We start from the raw sequence: 18761 nt of genomic DNA on the forward strand, positions 1-18761 counted from the left end.
TATAATGCGTTATCCTAATGAATCTCTCGAAGTAATTTAATTACCTCGATGCAATTAGCTTACATCGTTATCGATAAAAAGGGAAAAGTTAAATCCCCTCGTCGCCTCGGTTACCATCGCCATTACGATCTTCCTCGTTCTATCCAATCCGTTCCTCCTCCAGTGCACCGTCTCATCGACGGTACATCTCCTTCCTACTGCTTCGTTCAGTAATTTCGTTTGAATAAAGAAACAATTAACGCGATAAACGCGTGTACGATATCTCGAGATATTTTGACTGCCTTGAGAAATCCGATACTCTAGAGATAATGATAACAGTTCAACGCAACGTTGCTTCTTCAGCCTTGTTTCTTATTTTCTAGTTAAAATTTTCATACCACGTACGGCGAACGGCGCGACGATTTCGATCGCGATTGCGCGTCTCGAACGCGCGTACGTGACGCGATCGACCGACGCGTTTATCTTTGATCGTTCGGAATGCTGCGTGTCTCCATTATTGAAATTACGAAAGAACGAACAATCGACGATTCGAGATATCGTTTGCGTTTTGGGGACGACATCAGCCTTGTTGGTTCTTAGCCGAGACCCTACGAAGAAAAAGCATTGACCGATTAAAGGTCGTTCACACGTGCATCGAGAAAGGATTCCAAGACGCGTGCGTCGCGAAGTTTCCACGTAGATGCTCGTTCGTTATCTTCCCCGATGCTTCTAAAGCACCTTAGTGACCCCTTTATCGGGGTTTTAGTCCGGCACGTGGCCGATGCTGCTTATCAGCGGAGACGACGACAGGTGGAGAAATTTGATTATCGCGCAATATACGAAGCAATCTTTTCACACGTCCAATTTGCCTGTAATCATGAGATGGACGATGAACAAGAAGCACAGCTGTATTTACAGAGTCACGTCGCTGGTCGGCTAGACCACCGATCATGCACGTGATTTTTAATTGTTTCGTGTTACAATTTGGTATTAAGAAAAGTTGGAACTTTGTACTCTATGTAAGAAATCGCAAACACCGACGGATTTGACCGATGAATATCTTCATTTAATTAATTTCATAGAATCGTATTTACTGTGCTTCCATCGAGTTAAGATAGTATGCAAAAGTTTCAGTCTTTTACCTACAGTACCGCGTCATAAGTAGTACATTGTATTTGGGTACACTTCGATGACCAGATAATTGTCACTAGACTCGAACGTGTTTTGTTTCAAACTCAGATCGATCGACCGATCATCGATCATCGCTCGAAAATTGTTTACCATCGAATTTGTCCAATTACAAGACGAATCGTTTAGTTTGATTAAAGTATCTCCCCGGCCCAAAATAAGCCTAGTTTATTCCTACACGAAGCATGCACAAAGGAATCCAGTCATCGCGGTGGTCCACGCGGCGCGATGCGATTTTAATTCAGGTTCCACGCGAGCGCGAATCGACCGCAACGTGGAGCAATTTATTTATTGGAGAAAGTGCCCGGGGGCTGAGTCCTCCGTCGCAGCTCCTGTCCTAAGCAGGATTCAATTTGGTCACTGCCCACGATTCCACCTTCAAAGAGGAATCACCGTCGTCTATATAGGCGGGCCACCCTCTTCGTCGACGTGCACAGGCTCGGCCAGCGGCCTCCGCTATTAATCTTATATCGAACGCTTTATCCGCGTCCGCTGCCACCCCCTCTGGCCCCTTCCGGACTTCCCTTTTCTCCTGCACCCCCGTTGGTCGACCTCTTCAACCCTTGGACGAGCAGGAATTTTCAATTCTTTCGAGTACCGCGGCAAACCAGATTGCCCGAGGGCCTCGCCCCGCGACGTTTCGTTCGATCGACGAAATTTCACGTCCACCTGCACGATTCCGAGATGCGTTCAGTGAAATTGCGCGCTACGTGACGCCGCTAATGTCGCACAGGACCCTGCGAACCGGAAGTCCGGATTCCCGCTACGCGAGGAATTCAACGAAGAACGAATGGAATCGAGATTGGTTTAACAGAAAGGGTACAGAAGATTTTTAAAGGAATTTCGGTCTCGTCTGTAGGTTTTACGTATGGCATCGATGATTGTGTTGGGGCATTCCGGAGATAATTTGGAGAGGGGGGGCGGCGGTCGTACTGGATTGCTCTGCACGCAAGGATTGTTCCTCGTGGATTGGATTAGTCTTTGTATAATAATGTGGAATAGTAGAAAGAAATACTGAGTTATTTAGTATAATCTCGACGCGTCGTGATAAAACGATATCGTTGGAAACATCGAATTACCCATAATCGTATCGGTAGATCGTGACTTTTAACGAATTTATGACAAATTTGCATACATAATTACGAAAGTATACAAATTACTCAAAGCAGACGCACATTTTCGCTTAGATTACATTTCTTTATCTTCGGCCGTAAAAATATGATTTTGTATAAATAATTTTGCAAAACCACGTATCTATTTTCCAATCTTACATATCCATTTTACATACATCTTCAAAAGTTAGTGGACATAGGAGAATATCAGCGCATAGTTCCTTCAATTTGGAATCAAAATTATTGCTACCAACTTCACAAATTTTCTAATTACATTCTTCTTTCCTTATCACCCTTTTACCCATTGTCCACGCAAGATGGCAAGGACAGGAAGAACGTGGATCCAGTTGGCGATTAATCGTACACGGAAATGGAAGGAGGTGGAAACGAGTAGCGGTCGCTTCTGGCAGGACATTGGCCAGGACGAATAAGTAATGTAGAGCTCCATTATGCTGAAACGGTGAAGGGTCTTCGAGCAGGGTCAGCCAATCCCCCGGAGGGCCGTTAAAGTGAAATACTTCTGAATGCAAGGTGGCTGACCGTCTCTCACCCCTCCTTCTCTATCCTTCCTCTTCTTCGATCTCTCGTTTCTTCCTGTTCCTGTTGGACCCTCGACATTCGTACGAGTCCATAGGTAAATCGTTGTTATCTGGACAGTGATAAACCCGTGAATGGAGTTCGCGCCTGCTGGACGAATGAGCGAGGGGAATTTAGAGGGTGAAACCACCCTGCAAGCTACGGGATATCACCGATCGCCAAATAGATGGCTCTGTTTATGCGCACTGCTCTTGGCTCGCTGAGATTTTCAGAGTCTATTTTGAGAATATATAAAGTAGAGTTTAGTGTTTCGGATAGTTCTTTATTGTGATAAATGAACACGACGTTCATTAATTAATGCGAATAAAATTCTTCATACGAGAAACGCTTTCACTCTGTCGAGTAATAGCTCGTGTTTGATCTTCGTTTATACGTTTACTTTCCGCGCAAATAATAAAATTCTATGATAATTGAGGCTTTTTAAAATTAATATAACATGTTTTAGTCGATAATAAATACAATATTAATTCTATATACTTTTATAATTAACAATGGATAACATTTTTTAGAAAATGAAGAAAGACGCTGAAGTCGATCCATGAGATACCGAGGCGCGATTCTCGCGAATAGAAACGTAATTGAATTTTCCAGGGCGCGCACGCGAAAGTTTGTTTCGCCGCCCTCGAGGGGTGGTTCCGTTCGTCTCCGTATGCTGGAGGGGAGCATGCAAACACCACGAGATTAAAGGAACCGTCGATCCATGCCGTAGTTCGAATCGTGGCCTCGAGACATGCCACTAGCCAGCAAGCCCTCCTATAAATAATCCACACTCGATACGCTAATATCTAAACGTGTAAATATGTATACGTACACGTGTAAAAGTTTCACATCCATCGGAATTACAATCGAAATTAATCGTTATTAAAGTACCGACGATATATTAATGAAAATCTATGCTAATGTTTCACGAGCGATCAGACTTTTTCGATTCACGCAGAAACGTGATAATTATCAGAGCCGATCAATTATTGTGCAACTCACGACGCGCCCCGTAATTAAAATAATGTATTATTTAGAAAGGAATGCCTACGCGTAATATTCGATACTTTCATCCGTTCGGCGAGGAGTTCCAGAGGAAAAAGGAGCGTCCAATTACCGATATTATAACTAGTACGATTAATTATAAAATGAAGATAGCTCGAGGTTACACCGATCGATCCTGAATAATTATCTTCGTATTCCTTGTTGCCTGTTAACTATTTTCCTGGCACCATTCTACGTGCAAACGTATTCACCATGTTAATTCATGCAAATCGATACACGACGAAATTCCACGAGAAATCGTTACGGATCATCGAACAGTGGAAAAGTTCGATTCATCCCAATCCTTTCTCGCGTGGAAGTTGGCATAAGAATTGAGGAAGAATGGAGCGTCCACTGGTCGGCGCGAGGTCAGCGGCCATTCTCTGATGATATTGATTAGCCGACGCCCTTAGTTAGCGCCAGCTACACTTTCTTTCCTCTCCTCCGTGTCTCCCACAGTACTTTCCGCGAATGCTCGCCGTCCCGGCCACCCTCCGTCGTTCGAATCGCCACGATGGACCTCGGTTTCCACTCTCTTCTCTTCCTTTCTTCTCTATCTCTTTTTCTCATTTACCAATACACGGGAAGTTCGCTTTCTCGCCCTCGTTAGCGAGTAGGGGCGCGAGATACCGATGCGATGGAGAGAGACGGATCGAGGCTAAATCATTCATCAAGCAAATAAGGGGCTGACTCACGTCTCACGCATGCGGGATTATATTTGCGTGCAGCTTTCGTCACGTATGCTATAGCCAGGAAATCCTAACTATCTCGATAGTATTTGGGTTCTTAGATTCTTTTCAGGGGATAGAAAACGAATTCTCGATTTTATCCTACGTTTCGGAGTACAAATATCTGTAGCTGAATATCTTTCTTTTATCTATTTTGATTTATTTATCATTTGAATAGACATTGTTCCGTGAATATAGTTGAATATAACAGAGTATAACCTACGAGTGAGAGTGGATTCGTAAACGAAGAGAACTTCGCCGATATCATAATAAGAAGCAACGCGATCGACTCGTGAAAGTTTCGTGCAAACAAACATGAAGTGTTAATGAAAAGCGTGTAACGGATGCATAATAGAAAATTTGGAATTTCAGAGAATACGATATATCTTGTAACGAGAATTGTCCATGTTGAAAGCGTTATATGTCCCGGGTGTAATTAGACACTGCAGACTGGAACAACATCTAGAATCCAACATTGTTCCCAGAAATTAAGGGAAACGAGGGAAAGCCGGGAAAACTGGCAGGAATAGGGGATTCGGAGGGTTGCTAATTACGTGGACTCTTGAAGGGGGAGAAGCCATTTTCTGCGCAGACACAAACGCCCCAGTGTTATATTAATACAGCGAGAGGGGAAATTTCTTTTGCAATTTGATCCTGATGCTCGATAGTATTACTTGTCTGTAAGAATAAATTCTGAGCGGTTGTTGCCTTGAATTAACAAACACGAAAATCGTTATTCGACTCATTATATGTACCAGTGTATATATTAATATAGCCAGACATAACGGTCGCATTTGGCAATATTGAAAGAGCAAACAATTTCGATAGGGACTAAATAAAGTTTGAAATATTTAAGACAGCAAATTAATGTTAATTTTTGTGTGTCCTTCGCAGGTAAAGTGTGGATAGGCGATAACGAGGTCGCGTGGCGGACCGAACAGTCTTTCAAGAGGACCTCACCCTTAAATCCTTGTACCACCACGACTACTACGACAACGACAGGTGGTGGAGCACCGGCACACCCCCACCTGTCACCACCTATTGCCGCCCCCGTAACCACTCCCGATCACAGAAGTCCCAGCAGTCTGCACGTGAAACTCGGTATTTCTCCTGGTAAGTGAAAATTCTAAGTTTCTCCAAAAATTTGTCGATTTCTCACGCCTCAGCACTAATGTGGGTTAACTATATCTCTTTTATCAATAGTTTTATCTTCTCGTAAAAATATCGTAAAACTACCCGGGAATTTCACTCTTTAAACAGTTAACTTTGAAGTTTCCGCGGAAATTTTAAGATTTATAAAGTAAAACAAGGCAGCGAATGATATATTAAAATAATTATTATTATTTGAAACAAGGCTGTTTCTAACGAAAGAAAACTATTTAAGCGTCTACGTAAAGATCGTGACTATATCCAGATACGAATTTTACTATGAATAGATTCCAGCAGGAGGTAGTTAAGTGCTAGGTAAAACGATCGGGCAAATCCACATAACTTATGCTTGCAAATACGCGATAAGATCGATCCCGACGCGATCCACAGAAGAAAGAATCACTCCGATGGTGACAGTACTCCGAGAACGGTGGCACTACTCCGAAAAACCGGAGGGTCAGCGGCTTAAAACGGCCTTAAAGCGGGGCTCTTTAAATAATGCAATAAGCTTGATGTCATTTGCCGGACAATAGGAGTGGGGATGTTCCTTTTAGGGAAAGGTTCATCGAAATTGTCCCTCGCAGGTGCTCGCTTTCGACCCTGGCAGGCAGCTCAGCCAATCACGATGTCTCGATTGGCAATGCTCGTCCCGTTTCCTCTTGTACCAATAATTGTCGACAATAACTATTATTATCTTTATGTAGCGTTGCTATGTTTCTTCAGCAAACTTAACGAAATTTATTAAAGTGTATTTTATCTTCTTACATCGTAAACTTTTCGAAAGTAAGCAATTTGCTCGAGGAAGTAAGTACAAAGTAGGTATTCACATGTATATCAATATTTCTCAAAGATAATTAAATTCATAAATTTTATCTTGGGTTACTTTAATATCCCATACCGAGACTTTATTTGTCTAATTTTATACACTTCTCAAATTACACAGGAAAACAAATGGCATGGTAAAACAAACGGCACGGCAAAGCAAATGGCACGGTAAAACAGTTTAAATATCTTCTCATTTCTGTCAAGGAAAGATTCTCTCTCTAATAGTTTCACTTTGTGCGGAATATTATTAAGTTCTAACCATCTTCGAGGGATAAAACCGAGGAACTTTCATTCTCATCGTCGTATCGAAATACCGTGCTTTAGTCATAAAACGATATCAGATTCGGAAAGTTATCCACGTTTCCCCCTATGATATTCATATATTCCCGTCTCTAATTAGAAACCGCGATAGAAAAAGCTAGGTAGAGCGGAATAATCGTAGATTATTGCCGGAGGCGTTGCGTTGGAAGTGCGGCATCGCCACGCCGCTATCGATCCGTACCGGAAGACGGTCCAACAAAGTGGAGGAACTGGAGGAAGGCGAATTCGCTCCGTTGCGTTCGAACGGTGGCTTCTTTCGTTTGCTTAAATAAACATTGCTCGAACAATAGCGTGGGGGCCCCGATCGGGGGCCTCTTTCGCTGTGGGTAGTTGCCGCGAACGGGAAGCCAATGGAGGGAGCCAGGGCTGAATCCTCTTCCTCTTTTTCCGTGGAAAAGAGAGGAAGCGGCATGTTTAATGCATCGTTCAACATTTCCATGTCAAACATCGCTTTGACTCGCGGAATTTAAAACCGTCTGGCCGGCGCGCACACCAACGTCCAGCCAGGCGATACGTGTGTGCGAGCTGATGGGAAAAACCGGCCATCTTTATTTACCGTCGAGCCGCCGCTGGACAAGGTGCGCCGAGGCTCGATAAGGGCACCGATCGATAAGGGTCGAAAGTTGAAAGCCGCGTGGTTGTAACGCGAGACGACCTAGCTTCTTCGTTCGTCGTTTGTTAGCTCATCGGGATGTTTTCGAGGCTGTGTGTATATAGAATGACATCTCGCGTTTTTTTATATTTACGAACATTTGTAATTTTCGGTATTTTTCACATTTTTACTAAAACTTAGACACGTAAACGGATATCAATGGCAAGCATTTTGTCGAGCGTCTTGAATGTTTCCATTCAAATTGAGAAAAGTGTTGACAGAGGATACCAAGTTGTAAAGATGAAATCTACCTCGTTATCCTCTTGTTTAGAATGACTCATTGCTTTCGAACGATGGTAATTTTTTCTGTAAACCCGAAGATCGGAAGAATTGTATCTTTGCATCGGTATATTTTATCAAACTTCTATAGACATTTAAGAAGGACGAAAAGCAATATAGGAGTGGTATTTCGATCGTAGTCTCGGCTTTAAGAGCGGATACAGGCCAAAGAGCGCGGTCCTTCCGAGTCTATTTGCCTCGCAAAGCTATCCCGCCTAGCTGCCAAGTGTGTTTATTCGGTATATCAATAAGGACGAAGTGGACGAAAGCGAGGACGAGGTTCCCCAAGGGTTTCGTCCTCTTTCGCTGCTCGTCTCTCTGCCGGACAGTTTGATAACATTATGTTTCTTGCGCCGACATATGCACTGGCCGGTTTTTGAAGAATGAGGGATAGAACCCTGAAACGTTGTACCGCACCCACCGTGGACACATGTCGAAACGATGATCCTTTCGCCTAGGAAATCGGTATGAACCCCAAAATGGATCTGTGAAAATCTATAAATCATTGGAATAATTAAAGAAACGGGTCGGGGGTCCATAACTCTATCATAAATTGGAAAAAAGATAAATGAACTTTTTCTTGTTAAGGTTCCTTGTAAAGGAAGGTTGACGCTTTTTATAGATATCCATATGAAGTGTCGAAGATTATGCCATAGTTACGGACTCGCGGTTGGTCGATATATAAATTTTTATAAGAGTAAACGCATCGTTCTTCCGATATATCATCCGTCAGAACGACAATTCTTCGAAGCACGTGTACGCTGTAACCATAGCCTTCGTTGCTCGTTAATTGGTTATTGAAGCCAAACAAAAGATAAAATTAAGAGGCACGCAGAGGAATTACGGACAAATGCCTTTTAAAAAGTAATCTTTGAAGTCAGTGAACTGTATAACGTAGTCTCGTAGTGTGTAAATTACGCTGCCCGGTTACGGAAGGATCCTTTCTTGCCGCTCTCGGATGTATCTCTCCCCTGGGACTATCATTCTTCTCCCTGGGCTCACCCTCTTCCTCGTAAGGTATTTAAATTCCTTTTATTCGGTCAAGCCCGGTCAAATTATTTCGCATGTCAATTTATCTCAACATACTCAATACCAAATAAGAAAAATACATATTATTTTCTTCGTAATAATCTATCATGTCGTCGATTTGAAGTTGATGGTTCGATGTACTTAATCTTCGAAATATTTCGAGGAACTTTCCGAAATTTCCTCGGGAACGTGTTTCAATGACGGTACGAGGCCGTTCGTATCTCCATTTTACCGTGTAGTTTGAAATATCGAGCAGCGGCCATATGCGAGCCAATAACCACGGCTACGCGTCGCTGGTGTACGCGAACGTTTCATATACGGCGGCGCAAGGGACGCGTACGGGGAGAGAAAGGGTGACCCCGTGAAATATTGGCTACATAGATTTCAACCATTATTGCCGCGTGTAAAACACGGCGACATTTGGCGCTAAATCGATCAGGCTGCTCGCGCCGCGTCACTGCTCCACCCGCGAGGGGCCAAGAAACTTTTGTCGATTGGCAGAATACTTTGCAGTCTATCACGTCGATTCTCTGATATATTATCGTTGATATAATATTACCTGTTGACAGGAAATTAGGGGCAGTCACGTGCATTGCTCTTATTATCTTTTAGCAAATTAGAGATTAGTCGATACACAAAAGTATTGATTTATTTTCATTCAAAGAGCAAAAGCGATTAAAGATGATGATTTGACAATTATCAAGCGTTTTCTACGCGATTATGATTATTAGACTGCAGATGTTTATGCGAATTTGTATTTTTATCAACATAATTAAAGAAATGCAGAGATTTATTTAACCCATGAAATATAACGAGTACACTACGCTTTCAACGTCTTATATATCTTTGCCTATCACATGCAACGTGCGTTTTATGCATTATTGCAGCTATAAATTTCCCATGGATACATAAACAATCACAGTCTAATAATCACAGAGTATTCTAAATTTCTTTAGATATGATGTTCAGCGACGAAAGACTGCGATGAAACGCCGTGAATGGTCGTTGCGGGGCGCTATGTATTTATGGAAGGCCGTGTGGCCGCGGCCTAAGAATAACAACGGATAAAGTATTCTCGCCATGAATATTTCGTATCTTCTATGGGGATCTCCCAGCTCGAACGTCGTTCAAATTGAATTCTGATTTAACTGGCCGCGTCTTGCCAGCACAGAAATATCCTTTGCGCGGTACTGGCGTCGCTTTCAGAAACGAACAGAAAGAGGAAGAGGAAGAGGAGAAGGAGGAGGAGGATGAGGAGGATGAAGAGAAGGAGGTGAAAGAAGAGGCCACGGGTTCGGGGATCGATCCTTTACGTAGGAATTTCCTTCGAGACGAGAATCGAAGGGAAAGATCTACGCGGCGAGTTTCGCAGTTTCCGCTAGCTAACGCTTTCTGTATTTTTCTCTGTCTCTCTCTTTTTCTCATATAAGTTATGTGATTTATCGTCACGCAGTTAAGAGCCCGGATTTATAGTGACCGAAGTTGCACCCAAGTTTTATGGCCGGTCGAATTGTTTCGAACTGCGCTGAAAGCTCTCTCCTTCGCCTTCGAGCATGTTCTCGCGCGATGAACAAGCTCGAAAATTCAATTAAGTCGAGTGTGGGACGTTCCCAGTTTGACGTTGGTGCTTTGCTTGCAAAGTCCCAGCTAAGGAAAAATACGTTTATTTAAGACAGCTAAGCACAGAACAATCAAACTTGTCGTATATTACGAGACGCTGTTAGTCTTTGATATAATGGAGAATGAGGAAATATTATCAATTACTTTTAGCAAAAAAAAAGCCAAGAAGGAGAAAATATAGCGTTATAAGAGGAGAAGCAGTGTCACATAAATTCTATATAGGTAGTATGTAAGGATGCAGGAATATCCAAGTGCCGAATACCATAATACGTTAAATCAGCGTTTTATGCACGTTGATCCCATGAACTGATCGTTCGAGCTCCATGGCGGAAAAAAATGAGATGCACGGCGGTAATTGATGACCCGCTTTAATAAACCGAGAGACATCGTTGCGGCAGAAAGCTCGAGGCAGTCGCGTGGACTCGAGGCGCGAGCAGCTGCTCGCCGCAAATTAGTATGGGGCTATAAACGATAGCGGTTTCGACAGTGTTCGAGTAATGTGTAGCTTGCATCGGTAGTTTAATTAAAGAGTTAATTAGGTTACGACAAAGTCGCGTTATTTCCCTCGAGAATTTATCTACAAGTCGTGCTACGTCCTCGTTCTGTTTCCTCGTGAAACATCGTTCGCATTGTTTGCATTTTCGCATTATCGCATAATGATTCCGGTTACGATTTCTCATTAAACATTAATAAGCGATCTCTTGGAAAATACACACACATGTCGATCGCGATATTTATGCAATGGCGCTGTACGTATCGTGCACAAGCCAACGATTTTACAGCATATTTCGGAGTGGAGTCGAAAAGAGATCGCAATTATCCCAAAAATTTATAATAACGCGAGATTTACCATAATTAATCGATTACGCCGGGACGTGCGTTGGCTCGCGAGGCACCACGCTAGCCGAGGGAATTTTTTTCAGATCATAATTTTAGATAGGCCGCTCGCCGTTCCCGCTGACGCAAATGGCGGCGTGTAGGCAAATTGAGGTGAGATTGGAGGTCAGCGCGATTCACCGGCCGCGGCTCGCCGCCTTGTGTACCGGGCGATACAAAAGCAATTTGCAACTTTGCTTCCCTTTATCTTAATTCTTGTACGAAAATCTTGGAGAGAAGCAAAGAATAAAAGCATGAAAGCAAACACTGAGAGAAATAATATTTCTTTTCGCATCGCTACAGACGATGTTATCGCACATCATTTTATGATACGACGTTTAGGTTCGCGTGAATTTCGAGTAGCGAAAAGCAGATTACCAACGATAGCGGGAGAATAATCTGCCGTAAGACGGTTCAGCCGTCAGAATCGTAGAACAGGATCCAGGGATGCAGATTAGCGAAAGAGACAAGAAACACGCTTCTATCCCCGTGGAACAGCTATTAACATCGTGATCGCCGAGGCTTCTATTAATAGCGAACGGAGAAAAAGGTCTGGCGGAGGATCGATTATTTTCTTGTCTCGGTTAACGTCACCGTTAGTTCACCGGGATACTTCTCCGACGTTGTGCACGCGTGATGACTCTATTTTACCAAGGGGTAGCGCCTTTTTACACTCTCTAAATTACCCGAATCTTCTTTAAAACTCAGAAAGAAACTGAAACAGAGCGAAGGAAACTAAAAGAAACTGAAATTTCGCGAGAGCGAGGCATGATAGGAAATTATATCGATACACGAAGCGTTTCTGGATGCATGCAAAGAGAGTAGATAAGAAAACGACGCGATAAAAAGAAAGAAACGGGTCTTGGAACGTTGTCCGCCGCTCTATTCGAGCTTCCTGCGATCCAGCGGATGCGCGTGAATACGTAACGAACCGAACCTTACTCTCACGTGTTTCCTCCGCGTCTGACAGCCTCTGTCCAAAGAGAAGCCGTGGAAGATAAACCGAACTACTAATTAAGCCACCAAGACCGCTAGAGAAACCCTCGACTCTTCTATCCTGAAACGTTCGATGCGTGGAAGCACAGGCTAATTCCTCGTCTTTCCTATCACTGGATCAATCGTGGCTCGATTCAACGGGATTCCACGGCTGAAACTGGCCTCTGCCAAATCGAGTAACGCAATTTCGATCGGGCCCATGGACGGCGTTAATATTAATGATCGTGCCCGACCACGTATTCCAGGATTCGTTTTCTTTCGACGTAGCGTTGATTTATGGGGCCATGGTTTTGCGCTGGTGTCTCGTCGGCCAGTCAAAAGAAGACTACCGTTTATTGATCAAGATTTATCGATATGATGGAAATATTTCTTTGAGCGGTTACTAAGAAGCAACGTTCATCGAGGATACATTAGCAAGATACCTTAACCATGTTGTGTACGTTAGCAGGAAAGTAACGAAGAATTTCGAGCATGATGCTCATATTTAATTCGACCTTTGGATTTCTCATTTTCCACGCTGTACGAAGGATGAGGAAGGAATCACCCGGTACGTGAATCGGCGCGAAGCACCGCGTAATACCAAGGGATCACGGTGGACCGGCTAACGTGATTATTATAAAGTCAATACGTTGCTAACTCATCAGCCGGCTCCGCCCTCTAACAGCCCGGTAATATGCACCGGCCAAGAAGTCAGTTACGCTCTATCAGTGCGCTCTTTCTCTTTCTCCTTCCACTCCCTTGTTTCTTTCTCTCTCGATCTGACCCTTTTCCCTCTCTTCCATCGTACACACATCGCGTCTCTTCGTTTCGTTGCTCTTAACTTTCTTCGTTGGCTCGACGACGACGTAGCGTCGTTCGGTCTCGCTTCATCGAGATGGAAACACCAAGTGTGTCTACCTACGTCGAATAGGCACGTAAGTACCGACCTACGCGTGCAACCTACCGTACGTATAACCTACCTTCGGCCTGCTGTTCCTCTCTTACTCTTTCTTCTTTTATCTTTTTCTTTTCCTCTTGTTCTCTCGCTCTTTCCATCGTCCGCTTTTGCACGTGCAATACACGCTCCGCGGTACGGCACGACGTATCTGGCGGATCTCGAACGAGCCGCACGAAATCGCTGCCTGCAATTACCCCCGAGAAATATATTACTTAAGGATTGCTCGCTAAGAACGCAGACGATAAGGATGCTTCCACGTCCGGCGATCACGGTCCCCCGCGTGAACTCGCACTACGTTCGACTCTCCTCACTACTGGTTCGTTCCAGGTTTCCTCTGCGTAGCGGGTAGGTTTAATGGGCTTCGATCCTGCGTGCATCTTGGCTTCGGAGTGACGGTGCCTCTCGTAGGAAATCGGAGAATTTGAATCCTTTGGCGTTCGGCATTCTCTGAATTAGTCAGCTTCACGGTAGCTAGTTTAGAAAAATTTGTCGATGAAATAGAGTCTAGAATTTTTATTTTCGGAAATTTCTTCGATCAATTAGTACCGTTGAGTCATATGTACAATATAAATGATTAGAGTAGTCTGCATTAGATTTGAGTTTAATTAAAAAAACTAAAATGTATATATGATTGCCATTGATTAACCCTATTGTATATTCCGCTCAACGAGTCTCCTGAAGCTCATACAATCATTGATACACGAATCGTTCGTCTTTGACTCAAATTTAGCGCCTCGGTCCTTGAGATCTACCGGTACTCGAAAAGTAGCGCAATCTATGGAAACGATAGAGGGTTATCGGGCAGTCTCGTCTCTGTGATAAATACGTGCAGTACAACGTGCAACTGATAACGTAATACTCGAAAAGAGAAAAAGTAAAAGAGGCGAGGGGCTGGAGTGTCTGTTACACGCTTTACGGACAGCAAGGAACGCGTTATTACAGCCAGCTAAAGGTGCCGTGCGAGGGGAGCAGTGACTCTTTTCCCCGGCAACGCGAAGTTCAAGGTCCGTCCTGGGTTGGGTCGTTTCATTCATTCGCATTGGATAGCGAGCTGTGTGTGGTTGCCCCAGCACGTTGAGGAACTCGTGCGCGTTACACGCGGATATAGATCTAGTTGCAATTTTTCGATTCTGTTTGTCCGTATAGATATTTTATAATTGCTTCTGCTAGACACACATACACACTTTTGAAAGTTTGAAAGCAACTTGGAAACCTTGTTCGTACTTTCTAGCGTAGATTTCTGGTTCACAGGAAAGGTACTATTCATAAGATAAATGAAGTAAACTCAACCACAGTATCCTTTCTTATTTCATTTTAAGTTAAGGATCAAGAATTATTCACGGGCTCACGAGACGTTCTAAACAAATTCTATAAGTATGCTTTTTTCTTTCGTTTCAAATTAGAAACCAAAATTCATATTCGAACCCCAGAACCTAGAAACTTTTCATCTTGGAAGCCAAAGATCATTACTCGGAAAATCTAATGAAACTTATCGTTCGAACAAATGTTTAATATATCAAAGATGAATAACAGACGTCAAAGAGACAGATTGAACACCTAAGTTCCTACCGAAGCAGCAGGTTGAACGGCAGACGCGAGAAAGTTTGACGAAGTGTTCGCACTTAGGGAGCGTGCGTATGGACAGGTTTCCATGGTTAATTTCGCGAACACCGCGGCGATCGCGGCCCTCCGCGCGGTCAACGTGCACACGACGACACTCGTGATGCAACAATATCCTCTCACACATCCTTCGATCATCTCCTATATATGAAGTCCATCGTGGCCAAACGGAGAGAGATGAATTGAACGAACCGCGTGTCGGTGATGGTGTATAGACGCGTGTGTGCTCGGCCGGTCTGTGCAGGGTCAGAGGTTAAGCGGCGTGATTGAGTCTTGCTTACAAGGAGCCGCCCTTCGTTGCTGCTCTCGGTTCCTACCTTCTTCTTCGTGGGGAAGGAAACCATAATGCAATTTAAGCCATAATGCTTGACTTTAAATTGAAAAGATTGCCCGGGGGATGCGAGGGAGCCCGACTATCGTAGCGGCCACGGAGGCGGTGGTGCTGATTCCGTGCTGCGGTTCCAGCACCAGGAGGATGAGGTCGCTTTCAAGAAGGGATGTATCCATTCTTCCACCACGTTTCTGCGTTTTAACACACAGGTTTGGAAAACGCTGCACGCGCGTGATGCGGTTTTAAGCAGCTTACGTCTAGCTGACCGCTAGACGAACAAATCCTTGTGTTCGATATTAATTCATCTATGTTCTATCAGTCACTTTCGACTCTTAGAAAATTTCTTAAAAAATTAAACGTCTTTTCCTCGGTCGAAACGAAAGGTCGACACATAGAAATTCAAGGACATCGTTGATATTTATGCTTCCAGAAGATTCTTCAGTCTACCAGAATGCGTTCTTTGTTTCTTTCAAAAAGTGCATTGCATAAATTCTTATACGGCGAAGTGTGAAGAGGAGAACGCGTCTTTTTTACGCGTGTACCTAGCAACTACACGTCTATGATCATGTTCGCGCCTAGGCTGGTCGACCTTTACACCTCTCGTAACCGCGTGGTCACCACTTTCAGACGTGGACGACGGCGATTAGCGTGAATCGCTACCTTCGCGTGGAGCATACGTCGTCTGGACGCAGCAGATGGTCGACTTCGATTTAAAGATTTTTCAAGATCCGGACGAGATAGCTTAGCTGCTTTTCCAAGTTGATTATTCCAAGATGAGTCTTTGTTCAGATACGAAGGATGATAAGGGAAATGGTTGGGTTAATTGCAGTGAAAGAGAGAAGAGAGGCCGATTATTCCTAGTGAAATTGCAACGTCAGCAGGTGTCGAAGAAAGGAATTTCCGGCTGGAAGTTTCGGAGATCTAATAATTTTGAGCAAGGAGTCGAACTTGCTCCTTCGATTGGCAAACTTCGCCACGCGGTCCCGCTGACCAGTGGCCATCTGTTGGGTCGTTGCTGTACTGGTACTACCCTTCTTCCCCCTCCCCTGCCTCGCCTCGCTCCAGCTTACATTTCCAATCAATAACCGATTGAACAACCCCCTCTCAACCCCCATCTGTTAGTCCCTCGCATTCCTGCAAGCAAACGGCCAAACAGTTCTGCGTTCCGCGACTCGAGCATGTTGCTTTTCTTGTCCCTGGTGGTTCTCCGAGAATAACGAATACATAATTGTGCGAAGCATTGTGATCGATGCTGGTTGATGGAAGTATTATATAAATTAAATATTTTCCAGTGGGCGTAAAGAATTTTTAATAACAATTGGCCTCCAAATACGGTAATTGCAATTATTATTGACTGATGTAAAGTAACATGAAAAGCGTAAAGTATGAAACTTGTACCAGAGAAGTTCAAAAGTAATATATTTTGTAAAAGTTCTTTCAAATTTTCAAGGATGCACTGCTGCAAATCTATAAAGTTCTCCGTGGAAAATTGTGAATTTTTCCAATAATTCTAGCGCCAATATACAGTCACAAGAAAATAGAATATGGCAAGAAGCTATAAAATATAATTGTCGATTTCAATATACGTCTAATCTTCATTCCATGGAAGTCTCTAAAATTTCTTATTCGATAATTCCAAACACATGTATAATCAGGGGTCAGATTTTCGAACAGAAGGGATCTATAGATCGTAGATCCATTTTTTCGAAGATCAAGGATGATGAAACAGGGTGGTTGGGGGTGGCGAGATGATAAATCAGATAGGTGGCAGCAGCTGGTGCTCGGGAAATTGCTTGGCCATTGTATCGGGACGTGTTATTTTGGAAAATCATCTCTCGGCTCTTTGCCTGCTAATTTCGGTGGGTCTTGTGCCCGAAATTATTACCTACTTCCTGGGTCGCGGACCTGCCGGTGGCCGGCAACCCTCGGCTCAGGCATATGGAATCCGGTTATGGACAGCCTATCGGGTTTCTTCCGACAAGCTACGCTTTACCGTTAATTGCGATCGCCTTTTCTTAGTTTCCCTGTTTCCACGATATTTTCTCTACTACATCGAACCTTCCAATGACCTGCCATTTCCTGAGAAAAATTTGGAATATTGTTGTCGGGACCGTAATTGATAAATAGGTGTCTAAGTCTTTTACCATCGATTCTGCTAGATTTTATTTCTTACTAATTTAACGTTAGGACAAAATCTTAAACTATAGATATTTATTTTTACCGATCTATAAGCCTAAAGTTAAGGGTTGAAGGGATTTCTAAGAAAAATGGACTTCTCGATGAAAGCGTAGATTAGCAAATATTTCAGAAACAAAATATTCGTAGTTCTCTTTAGAATACATTAGAACCCATTAGTTACCATTAGGGAAGTAACTATTTGCTTCGACCGTAATCTTTTACGATTTGCAGGGTTTTATAAATATTACCGTAATCATGGAACCGTTTCCAAAAATCCAAACGTCCTGAGACTTCAAAGTTCGCCGCCACTGAATATTAAAAATTCCAGCAAATATCTAACAGGTCTACCGGGCCTTTACCATTCACGGGTCTCCCTTGTATTCGCCAAATGCATAGATATGTAAATTCACTTTTTTCCGGCTGAATGAGGCGGACTGTTGAAAAATGTCGGGAACTATTCTCGTGGAAAGCCGGCAGCAGCAGGCTACACGTATCTGAAACGTGGGTCTGACGGTAATGAGACTCTTAGAGATCTTTGGAACATCCTCCCGCATTAGCATGTAGAAGGATGTGCCGATCGGGCTGCAAAGGTTTCGAATGGAAGATTGAAATCATTTTAGTCTTTTCAGGTAGCCTTATGAACTCATTAAGTAGTTTTTGTGGTCGCCTTTTCAGCAGTTGATGGACCGACGTTGTTTCTTTTAAGAAACTTTCAAGAAAGATTCTCAAGAGGCTATAATTTGTTCCGTTGCCGAAATTACAAAAATCATAGATCATTGTTTTTCATGAACTTGCATATTGGGGAAATAGAAGGTCGCAATATTACATTTTCTCGATCAGTTCCACGTTTATTTTATTTTCCCCGTTTCATGGAAAACACGGTCGTGACCCTTAGTGTGCTCGCATCATAATAAGGGTATAAACCAGCCCGTACGAGTCGGTGAAAATCTGCCCTCTGACCCCGCTAACCTCTGCTCAGAACTACGACGGACGAGCAATACTATTACACAATGACGCAGACCACTACACCCTAGGCTGGTTTGACCCCTCTCGACACGGGGCAATAAGAGAATCCTGGTAGAAAATTCGTGTAATCGTACCTGCCCGTCTTATCGTATCTTTCATCTTCTACAATCAGACCAAATTACGAAAAATAGTTTCAACAGAAAACGCATGCTTTCCCCTTTACGTTCATAACAAACGAGTTTAATATATCGAATCGCATCGTATGGATACCCGACCCAATCAATTTACCCACGAGTTCCCCGAATTTCACGCCAGAGTAGAATTTCTGTTTTCGAGAAATCGGCGTTAGCCATGC

General features: G+C 43.4%; 1 protein-coding gene across 3 annotated transcripts in view; it reads left to right on the forward strand.

Moving 5' to 3' along the window:
• LOC126914021 (POU domain, class 2, transcription factor 2-like) overlaps positions 1-18761 on the forward strand; it is a 123237-nt gene that overhangs the window by 59627 nt on the left and 44849 nt on the right. For all 3 annotated transcript variants that reach the window (XM_050717430.1, XM_050717432.1, XM_050717431.1), the window contains one exon: positions 5522-5740. In XM_050717430.1, coding sequence (XP_050573387.1) covers positions 5522-5740 — 219 coding nt within the window. The remainder of the gene's footprint in view (positions 1-5521; positions 5741-18761) is intronic.

The sequence above is a fragment of the Bombus affinis genome, chromosome 3 (genome assembly GCF_024516045.1).
Source record: "Bombus affinis isolate iyBomAffi1 chromosome 3, iyBomAffi1.2, whole genome shotgun sequence".
Lineage (NCBI taxonomy): Eukaryota > Metazoa > Arthropoda > Insecta > Hymenoptera > Apidae > Bombus > Bombus affinis.